Genomic DNA, 11,759 nt, shown 5'->3' with positions numbered 1-11,759 from the left:
TTAGCCCTAATAGTAAAATGGAACGAAACGTGGATTATTAGACTGTAAGATTTGAAGAAGAAGTTCGGAAGTGGGGATTTTGGACTTTAATCAATCCAAAATTAAACCTGATGTGATGATGCTCGTGGGTTGCGATAAACATATTAATGATCTTAACTTGATAAAAGGAAGTATAATATTATTAGTGAGTTAATCTTCAAAGTAAACATGTCTTTTATTTGATATAAGTATATCGTATGTGACTTGTATTTTTTTCCTAAATAAACAAATCCTAATGCCTTGTTGCTAAAAAAAATATGCATATTTATTGATCATTATGTGTAGTGTTCATCCTTTTACATGGAATGTCGTATAAAAACATGTCTACTCCTTGCATGAGAGTTTGTAACATTAAAATGAAGTCCTAATAACGTCTAAAAAGGTTAAAATTTTGGTAATTATGTTGGCCATGTTTATGAAATTATAGAGCAAAAGCAAACCAACAGAAGCCCTTTTCTTGCGTCAGAGGTTTGTAAAAGTTCAAATGGAAAATGTACATAAAAGACAAATTAAACCTTGATTTTCAAACTCCCTATAAATAGTGATGACGATGAATCAAGCGTAGGGAATCGCCACGTAGAGCGCAGAATTTCAAACGGCCCATTTTGGTCAAGTTTCCTGGGCCTTCCAAAACTATTTTGAGGGCTACTAATGGTGATATACCGCATCCCCTCTTCTAATAAAAGACTTCCTAAGGTGCCACATGGCATTCTTCTACACAACCAAAGTCCACGTGTCATTTTCTACATTTTCCTTAGAAATTAGTTCCCGCCCAAATCATCCCTATAAATTAGACAACAAATCAGAAAGTCAAAATCAGAAATTCAAAAGTTAATATCTGTTTCAAAAAACATCTGTCTCCATATTAAACGAAAAATCTGTTTCCATATTAAACGAAAAATTCAAAATAAAATATAATCACCTTGCTAGAAAATTGGCAATGGTCCACATATTCTCCTACTAATCAGCAATTATTTTTCCATAGAGAAATTAAATTGCCTCCTACCTTTTATGCCTACAATTATTCCTACCCACTAAAATTATGACAAATCATCATTCAATTTAATTGTAATTGATATATTCCTAATATAACCTTAAGGAGTTAGTTAAAAAAATATGGAATGATGACACTTGTCATAATTTTATTGGGTAGGAACATTTGTAGGCATAAAAAGTAGGAAGCAATTTAATTTCTCTTTTCGATATTATACCTGCATTAAAAATCATAAAAATCATACATTATCATCATCATATCGCATAAAATCAGGAATGATTTTTTATAAAGTTTATCTGTTTCCGAAAATATCTGCATGATTATAGTAATTAAAAATTCATTTAAACGAATTACAATATTCAATCACAATATTGACTTCGGTTGTTTTATTCCACCTATAAATACAGAACCCCTAAATTCTTTTCAACCATTTGCATTTTCTCATTTACTTCGTATCTGAACTCTAAAACACTGCAGAGAAGGTAAATCATCCCAAAACAACTATGCTGAATTTTTTTTGTTTATCATTCATTCGTATTCTTATTGTAATTTTGATTACATCTATATTCCTCTCCTTCGGTTATTTTCTGTATATGTTATCTTATACACAAACTATTCAATTTTTTTCCTACGTACAAACAAAATGAAGAAATCAATACACATGTCCTCCTTATAATAAAAACATATAGGAATATGTGTGTTCTGTTAGTCAGTAATTTGAATTTATATATATATATATATATATATATATATATATATATATATATATATATATATATATATATATATATATATATATATATATTTCATCAGATTTATATAATCCTGTGTTTTTTCAGTTAAATGGTTCAAATGCAATCTGAATTTGAATCATAATAATACCAACATATTGGATTATTTTTGTTAACTTATTCACGGCTTTGAATTTACATATATTTTCACCAAATTTATATAATTTTGTGTTTTTTCAGTTAAATGGCTACTCCCAATGTCACTTTCATTGCTGATGTAGATGTGTTGAGGGACGATTTGACTCTAAAAGTTCGTGTCATCAACTTGTGGAAACATATGTCATTCTACAACAAAGATGAAATTTGGTCCATTGAATTAATATTACTTGATGAACAGGTATGTTACACTCTACATATTAATTATTTCTTACAAATACACATTTAAGTACAATTACTTATATAGTTGATCATATATTACTTTTTTATAGGGGAGGAAGATCCAAGCTACTGTTTGGAAAAAGTTTCTGTATTGATTCAAAAATATATTAAAGGATGGGTCGACTTTTTACATCACGAGTCCAAGTTTTGCATCACAAAAGTCTGGTTGTTTCAAAATAACTCCTCAAGATCAAAAACTAACATTTGTCCAAAATACTGTTCTCAAAGAATGTGCAGAATTTTCTGGATCTACATTTGGATTTTCATTTGATGACTATCAAACTGTTCTGTCGTTGCTACATCCTGAAGACATATCTGTTGGTTAGTTAATATTTATTATTTTAATTATAAACTAAATATTTAATTGGTTTTAGTTATGTTTATCTGCTATATATTATATATTATATCTTTAAATTTCAAAGGGCTCTTCAAATATATATATATATATATATATATATATATATATATATATTACAGATGTTATTGGATTGGTAGTTGCTATTACTGAGATGATGAGGGATGATCCTGAAAAGTCTAAACACAGACTAACCATTCACATCCAAGATGCAAAGTTTGTTGTTCATTTCTTTATATTTGTATTATATTTTATATTAAAACATGACTTTTAAAAAACAATTGTTCAATATTCAGTGCTTTGCAACTCTGTGTAAATCTATGGGGTGATTATGCCTACAAGATGCAACATTACATAGATAACAATCCACCAAAGCAACGTGTCGTTGTTATACTTCAGTTTGCAAAGATTAGTGTTTGAAGAGGTATATTTGTTTTATTAACTAAACAATTTTTACATCTTTGATTATTAAACTGATTATTATTATTTGTGTTATAGATCGTCCGAGTGTTAATACCTACTTTACATCTTCAAAGTTGTTCATTAACTGCGATATCGATGAAATTAGTCTTTTCAAAAAAAGGCAACACATTTCTATGTACGTTTTAAATATACAAATGTTCATTACAACAATACTTAAAATTATTTCTTTGTGTAATTTACAGTTTAGATGGGGATGATCGTCCCGATTCGTCTTCGAATACAATTTCCGTCATTGAATCTAAACAACTTTCTGAATTAGATGATTTCATAGTTAAAACTAAGCTGAAGACTATTGCTGAGATTTTTGAACCACATTCGGTATTTATATGAATTTTTTAAACTTGTATATTTATACTTTTTTTGTAATTTTTAAAATAAACAAATGTTATAAATAACCAATCATTCATGCAGAAAACCCATTTCATTATAGTTGGCACTATAAAGGGAATCTTGCAGAATGAGAAATGGTTCTATCCAGCGTGTACAAACTGCAGCCACATGGCCTTTCCGGATACTGATGCAAAACCAACTTCTTATGAATGTCGTAACCAAAATTGCACAAAAAAAACAACTACTGTTGTACCGAGGTTGTTACTATAAACTATATTCATGCAAAAACGTTTCTTACTCCATATATATTAATAATACTTTTGATATTTTATATATATATATTTTTTTTGTAGATTTATGATCCCCATACGCGTGCAAGATAATACCGAGACTATTACCTTAACAATGTTTGAAAAAGAAGGAAGGTATCTATTGAAGACATCAGCCAAAGAGTTGTTTAAAAAAGCAACAGAGGTCGTTTGAATATTTTGCAATAATTATTTCGTTTTATATATATGTTCACTTTAACTGTAACGTGTATTTACATTATTATTTGATGTAGATTGGGGACAATACTGATTTCTATCCGGGGGAGATTAATGCATTGAAAGGTTTGAAATTGGCATTCAAGATTTCTGTTACGGATTTCAATGTGTCGAAAAAAACCAATCAGTATGGTATTTCTAGAGTCAGTGACAATGTTGATTTAATTGAACAACTCGAAAATAAGTTTACCGAATCACAGGTAATTAAATTACTAATTATTGTTTTTTGGTTGTTAACTATATATCCTTATAATATTTCTAAAACAATTTTTTTTTGTTATTTTATGTCTTATGCAGATTGGTATAACACACTCTTGGGATGTTTGTTCGGGCGAATTCGAATCTCAAGATAACAAGCCTTTAAAGGTTACATTCATATTAAATTAGATAAATATGTTCTAAAATAATACTTGGATGTAAATAACAATGTTGTAAAACTATTTTCTTTAGGATCAAATTTCAGGGACGGATGATAACATAACTCCTTCCACAGTTGACAAGAACTCAGCAACAAGCCCGATGAAGTTTTTGAACACAACACCAGTTTTGAAACGAAATCTGGAAGAAGTCTTTGATTTGGAATTGAATGACAACTTATCGTCGTCAAAAACAAAGAAAGTATCCCTAGATGGTCCAAGAAAACAGTTGTTGGAGGTGAAGTTGGAAAAAAGTGGCTGAATTTCATTTGGTGGTGAATCGGAAGACAGTGTCCATTTTGGATTTTCATGAACAATTTTCAGTTTTTAATTTGCATGGTGCTTTTTAACTATCTTGGTTTGATTTAATGCGACATTCTGGTTATTAAGGTTAACACTTTGGGATTATTTTCTTTTTAAATGGTTTGTTATGCTATATTATGATAGCATGTTATGAATTAATTTTTTCATATTTTAGATGTCATTTTATTATTGCTTTTCCATTATTGGTACAAAATGTCATGCTACATACTAAAATATTTATCGTTTTAATATTCAACTTGAAAAAGCAGTGGTAGTTGCTTAATTTTTGGATATCTTTTGTTATTTTTATAGATCAAGGCCTATAATTTGTGTGTTTGTGTTAATGTACTTCGAAAATGCATTGCTATAATTTGTGTGTTTGTGTAAATATACTTTTGTAATACAATGGCTTAATAAGAAAAAGACAAAAATGAAATGTTTTTTTGTTGTAAAAAAAATCGATTTATACCAATTATAGCAATGTACTTTCAAAGCACATTGCTATAATTTGTGTGTCTTAATATTCCTACACTACAATTGAAAAGTTATTTAACGTGTTCATAAATTTTCAAAATGTTATTTAAAACCCATAAGTCAATTTTTATTTTGTCTTTAATGCCTTAAGCCCATAATATATATATATATATATATATATATATATATATATATATATATATATATATATATATATATATATATATATAATGCTTAAAAACAATTTCTAACCTACTTTCAAAAACTCATTTCTCTGTACAGTTTGATCCTCCTATAATAGATGAAAAATTGATTAGGGGGAGGGGTACTCTTTCTATTGATTTACAAGATTATATTATCATTAATTGTGCATGTGGGTGTGTTAATGTACCTGTGTATGTTTGTGTATCTTTTTTTATAGTGGCCAAGTATGTAATTTATTATAATAGGACCTGTTATTTTTTTTAATCTTTAAATGTTCAAACTTGGGTTTAGTAGCACCCAATTCATCTTTTTCTTGAATATATATATGTGTGTTATTTGCAGGTCAAAAAATTGATAATGGAAACCATGGAAGGTGCACTTCAATCCTCTAAAAGAGCCCCTGGTCATGTTTGATCCATCACAAATATATTATTAATTTAGAAAATGGTCCATACGGCATTATTTTTTTTTTTACATTTTTTGTCCCTTTATTAATAAAGTACACATTAGACATATAAACATTTTTAAAACAGGAACGTGTTTCTTTGGTCATGTTGCTTTCTATGTGTGTCAATATGTGTGTAATTAAATTACATATTAGTGTGTTATATCATCTATGAAACTTTAGATCCTGAACCATCTGTTTTGAGTTACATATCAATGTGTTATACGGTTTAAATCTAAAGGGTGCATATCAGTTGGTTATATTCTTAAATTCTGCTTTTTTGAGCAATTTTCTGCCATTTTTTGTCTTCAAATCTTACTGTCAAATAAAAGAAATTGCAATCTACATTCATTTTTTGTTCTAAACCATTACTTTTAATTTCAAACCACTCACTAGGCACTGATATGAGTTTGTCCTCCGTTTTGCACATATATTTAACCCTAATATCTAGCTAATCAATATAAAAATCGCATTCCAATTTCGGAAGGTATATAAAATTAAAATTCAATTAATAAATTATTTGCTAACATTAATCAGATGCACAAATTTAACCCTAAAATCTTAGAAATTCAAATTTCAAAATTTCAAACTATTACGCACAGAGTATGAAAATCATACTTTCAGAAAATTGAAAGTTACCTGATTGTGTCTTCGCTCTTGACGTATTTCGAGTTACTCCTCATACCATTTCAGTTTTCGATAACTTTTTCATAAGAATCAAATTTCTGCCAAAAACAATCAGGTACAATTTCTTTCAACTAATCTATGTTCTGTTAAGAAAACAATAGTTAACAAAAATTTACATCTTACCTTCAATTGTCGCATCTTCATACCATATTCATTCGTACCTTTAATTGTAAAATCGGTATAAGCTTCTACTCCCTTCAAATTGGATTCGATGATTTTATATTCCTATCTTCCTTCACGATAGCAATGGACAAACTTCCATATCTTTCTTAAATGAATGCCTTCGAAATGTTAATCTTGATTGCGGAGATATAAATTTTGATATTCGATGGTTCTAGGCTCCATTTCTATTACAGCAAAAGGGAAAAATGGGGTTTATTACTAATAGATGGTTATCTTCTACGTGGGAGAATAGGGGTTATTACTTGTGTGAATCCTTAAAAAAAATGTTCTTTTTTTTTTTATAATTTTTTATATCAATAATATTTATATAATTTGGATTGGTATGTATCCCATTTATTATTGAAATAATTATATTTTAAATAATTACCTAAGAATTTATATTGATATGTCGTAATTATTAATTTCTAATTTAAGTTGACATAATCTATTTAAATTGCCATTTTATATATCATGCTCCACAATTTAATAAATAAATGTGATTTATATATAATTATGTAATTTTATGATTTAGAAATATTTTATATCCTATTTGGTTAGTATTCAATTCGTCAAATGAAGTTTATACAAATTATATAAGCTACCAATCGATGTAACATTTACTATCAAATTATTAATTTTGTTTTTCACTATACTTTTTTATTTTTATTATATATCAAACAAGAACATGAATGCAATGGACGCTAGAGAGAGAAGAAGAAACAGAAAGTTATATTTGGATAATAGAAAATCCAAAAAACGTTGTACTACATCATCATCTCTCGTACACCTACTGGACATGCTATAAAATTTTGCCAATACGGTAATCTTCTTGCTTTATTTTGCATTGATAATTATAATATGTATTATTGATAGATTTTAAATATGTTATTCATTTTTATTTAAAAAAATTAAAAGAAATTATAATATATTTAAACTTAATATAAAAAAAAATGTCTTTAAGTTGTTTTCTACGATTTTACAGGTTCAAATAGTACTACAGAATCTACAAATGCTAAAGAGAGGAGAAAAATTAGAAAGTTATATTTAGATAATAGAAAATCCAAAAACTTACCAAGCACATCAAGCCATCAAAACTCATCGATTACACATACTTCTTACATGTCAAATAACGGTATTTATATTCGTTTATTTTACAATTGATTTGTAAATATAAAAATTATATTAAATTTGCAAAACTATTTAATTTAGTGTATTTATAATAATTAATATTTTTTATTATTACTAACCATGTTTTCTAATTATGTAACAGATGTCTACAGTCATCGTGTTAAATTAATATCTACATGTAATTATACAGACGTTACCTTAGATAAGGAAAATATAAACTCAGCCAAATCATGTGTAGATCAACATACAAGTATTCATCATACTTCAAATGGTACGAATTTCTATATATACGAAATTAAAAATATACGTTTCACATTTATATAACTTCATAACAATTTCTAACATTCTAATTTGTATTTTAATTTTATCAAGCAATTATATTTTCAACAATAAAGTTCAAACACCACTATCTATTAATTTACATAATTCAGTGTTTGGCATTGGCACGACATCCACCAATCGTTCCACAATAACTTATAATTCTCCTTCAACAAATATAAATGTTAGAACTCCCTTTTCTAACATTTCAAACGGTATGCATTTATAAATACACAAACTTAGAAATATATGCTTTATATTTATATAAATCATACCAATTGCTAATGTTTTGATTTGTATTTTTATTTTTCAGGCAATTGTATATTCAATAATAACCTTCAAACACCAATATCTATTAACAAACACAATTCAATGTTTGTGAATTCCACGACATCCGGTAATCGTTCGACAATAATCCAGAATTCTTCATCAATCAAGTTACCAAGAGGAAAACATCAATTAAAAAGGAAGACTCCAGATATATCCTCTATACCTGTTTTTGACTTGACATTAGATGAAGAAAGTAATCATGATCATATTGTCGAAGATAAATTTCGCGGTATATCAAAAGGTGATAATAATTCTAATAGTTTTAATATTATTTAAATTTATTTAATAATCTGATTTATATATATTTTTTACTTTTTAATATTTTTTTCATTCAATAGATTACTTGGATCATGGAGACGAGATTGTTATATGTCAGATTTGTCATGCAAAATTATGGCTAGATGAATCGCTTAGAGGACAAAAAAAGGCAATACGTCTTATTCCTTATGTTGTGGTTACGGAAAAGTTGAGTTACCACCCTTAAAAGAAGCACCGTCGTCTTACAAAAATCTTTACCGTTCCGTAGATTCTAAAAGCAAACACTTCATGAAGAACATTCGACGTTACAATTCAATGTTTTCATTTACATCCATGGGAGGCAAAGTTCATCCATCCATCAACTCAGGCAACGCACCATACATATTCAGACTTAACGGTCAAAATTATCATAGTATGGGAAGTCTTTTACCTACAGGTGGATCATGACCAAAATTCTGTCAGTTATACATATATGATACAGAGAACGAGATTTCAAATAGATCGACAAGTATTGGGTATATTTTTATAATCTTCATCTAAAAATTAATTTCAGTTTATTTATCTTTTTAACTAACATTAAATAATTATCTATAATATTTTCAGTGGACCAAGGAGCGCTTCTACATCAAGTTCAAGGTCATATGATCTCCAAATTATAGAATTTTTGAAGGATATGTTAGATTCAAACAATGCGTTAGTCAAGTCTTATAGGATGGTAAGAAACAGTCTTCATGATAATCCTGTTGCTAACTTGAAGTTAAGATTAATCGGAAAAGAAGAACAAGATGGAAGGACGTATAACTTACCAACTTCTTCTGAGGTAGCCGCTTTAATTGTCGGTGACATTTGTGATTCAATTGAAAAAAGAGACATCATTGTTGAAACCTCATCAGGATTACTAAAGCGTATCAGTGAATTACATCCTTCTTACCTTGCTCTTCAATATCCATTACTATTTCCATATGGCGATGATGGTTACAAAGTTGACATCCTTCATAGAGGTATTACATCTTCAAGTAACAGCAAGCGCCCGACCTGTACTATGAGAGAATTTTTCGCTTACAGAATTCAAGATAGAGATCAATCGTTCTCACTACTTCTTAATGCAAAAAGGTTGTTCCAACAATTTTTGGTTGATGGTTATACAATGATTGAAAGCGAGCGATTATTTTTCATACGTAAGCAACAAAAAATTCTTAGATGTGAGTCTTATGAGAATCTGCGTAATCACCAAGTACGTGGTAGTACATATATTTCGAACGTTGGTCAACGTGTGATTTTACCTTCTTCATTTACCGGTGGTGCACGTTATATGATGCAAAACTATTTGGATGCCATGTCGCTATGTAAATGGTTTGGATATCCAGATTTTTTCATAACCTTTACGTGTAATCCAAAATGGCCAGAAGTTCAAAGGTTTCTTAAGGACACTCCACTTCATCCTGAAGATACACCGGATATATTATGTAGGTTATTTAAGATAAAGTTGGATGCATTTATTAAAGATTTAAGGGAAAATGAAATTTTTGGCAAGGTTCAAGCAGGTATTTTAAAATTATAATTTAATATATATATATATATATATATATATATATATGTGTGTGTGTGTGTGTGTGTGTAGGTTATATATACCTTCTTTAATTCTAACTTCTATTTTATGTGTATATTTTTACATGCAGTGGTTTATATAATTGAATTTCAAAAACGAGGTCTGCCTCATAGTCATATATGTTTGTTTATGCATTCTGACTACAAGCTTCCTACAGTTGAATATATCGATCCCATTATTTCTGCTGAGATTCCAAATATCGAAGAAGATCCAGAATTATATTCACTTGTCAGGGAGTTCATGATTCACGGTCCATGTGGAGCTGAAAATTTGAATTGCCCATGCATGGTGGACAGAAAGTGTTCTAAAAAGTTTCCAAAGCAATTCTGTAATCATACTTCAGTTGATTCAGATGGTTTTCCCTTATATAGGAGAAGAAATGATGGACATTTTGTTGAAAAATCTGGTGTTCAGTTAGATAATAGGAATGTTGTTCCATACAACAAATATCTATTAAAAAGATATCAGGCACACATTAATGTTGAATGGTGCAATCAGGGATCTTCTATAAAGTATTTATTTAAATATATAAACAAGGGTCCTGATAGAGCGACTGTTGCTATGGAGCCAAGCAATAATGATTCTGATAACAATGATGCAGTGGATGAAATCAAAGAATACTATGATTGTAGATATATATCTGCATGTGAAGCATCATGGCGGATTTTTAGTTATGATGTTCATTATAGGTATCCTGCTGTGATTAGACTACCTTTTCATCTTCCTGGTCAACAACAAGTTGTATATGAGGCAGACGACGATATTGAAGATGTTCTTGACCAGCCTTCAGTTGCTTCTTCAATGTTCACATCTTGGATGAAGTGTAATGAAATCAATAAAGATGCACAGAAACTTACATATGTTGAATTTCCTATAAAGTTTGTTTGGAAACCTAAACTTAATATTTGGAAGCCAAGGAAAATTGGATATTCTATTGGTAGAATTCACTCGGTTTCACCTAAGGTTGGCGAAGCGTATTTTTTAAGAATTCTTTTAAATAAAGTGAAAGGTCCAAAATCCTTCGAAGAAATTCGCACAATCAATGGTGAAATATGTTCTTTTAAAGATGCATGCTATAATCTGGGCCTTTTGGATGATGACAAAGAATACATCGAAGCAATTAAGGAAGCAAGTGTTTATGGATCTGGTTTTTATCTACGTTTCTTATTTGCTACGATGTTATTGTCCAATAGTTTGTGTAAACCAGAGATTGTGTGGGAAAACACATGGGAATACCTTTCAGACGGAATTCTTTATTCTCAACAAAAGAGATTAAACTCTCCAGGTATTATATGTTTATTAAATTATTATTAAAACTGTATCATATAAATTTCCAATATGCAATCAAATTACATTTTACCTCCCAGATTATCTTTTTTTTTCTAATATGTTGTAAGTAATATAGTATTTATCATACAAGTTTATCACTAAACGAAGATCAAATTAAAAACTTGACTTTGTTCGAGATAGAACAAATTTTACTCCGAAACAATTCCAGTCTCAAGAACTA

The 11,759-nt window shown here is 28.9% G+C and overlaps 1 protein-coding gene and 1 long non-coding RNA gene across 3 annotated transcripts; one reads left to right on the top strand and one right to left on the bottom strand.

The window, feature by feature from the left end:
• Positions 1-428: 428 nt before the first annotated feature.
• On the bottom strand, positions 429-6,846 carry LOC122197422 (uncharacterized). 2 transcript variants are annotated; one of them, XR_006191013.2, is made up of 4 exons: positions 6,568-6,846; positions 6,397-6,482; positions 962-1,250; positions 429-822 (listed from the first exon to the last, which is right to left on the bottom strand). It is a non-coding gene; the product is annotated as an uncharacterized LOC122197422 (long non-coding RNA). The 2 variants fall into 2 exon arrangements; XR_006191014.1 differs by having other exon boundaries at positions 962-1,073; positions 6,568-6,844.
• A 445-nt stretch (positions 6,847-7,291) lies between these two features.
• LOC111896347 (uncharacterized) lies at positions 7,292-11,680 on the top strand. The gene is made up of 7 exons (XM_042901764.2): positions 7,292-7,387; positions 7,589-7,643; positions 8,366-8,611; positions 8,721-8,847; positions 9,244-10,184; positions 10,320-11,534; positions 11,655-11,680. The coding sequence occupies exons 1-7, from the start codon at positions 7,292-7,294 to the stop codon at positions 11,678-11,680; spliced, it is 2,706 nt and encodes a 901-aa protein (XP_042757698.2).
• Positions 11,681-11,759: the final 79 nt, after the last annotated feature.

This window comes from Lactuca sativa, chromosome 4, assembly GCF_002870075.4.
Source record: "Lactuca sativa cultivar Salinas chromosome 4, Lsat_Salinas_v11, whole genome shotgun sequence".
Classification (NCBI taxonomy): domain Eukaryota; kingdom Viridiplantae; phylum Streptophyta; class Magnoliopsida; order Asterales; family Asteraceae; genus Lactuca; species Lactuca sativa.
The sequence above is the reverse complement of the archived record's forward strand: the minus strand, read 5'-3'. Positions and strand labels throughout refer to the sequence as shown.

Coding starts and splice junctions, on each gene's coding strand:
- LOC111896347 (XM_042901764.2), top strand. CDS start 7,292: ATGAATGCAATGGACGCTAGAGAGAGAAGAAGAAACAGAAAGTTATAT. Junction 7,388..7,588: donor GTACTACATCATCATCTCTC/GTACACCTACTG, acceptor ACGATTTTACAG/GTTCAAATAGTACTACAGAA. Junction 8,848..9,243: donor TATGTTGTGGTTACGGAAAA/GTTGAGTTACCA, acceptor TAATATTTTCAG/TGGACCAAGGAGCGCTTCTA.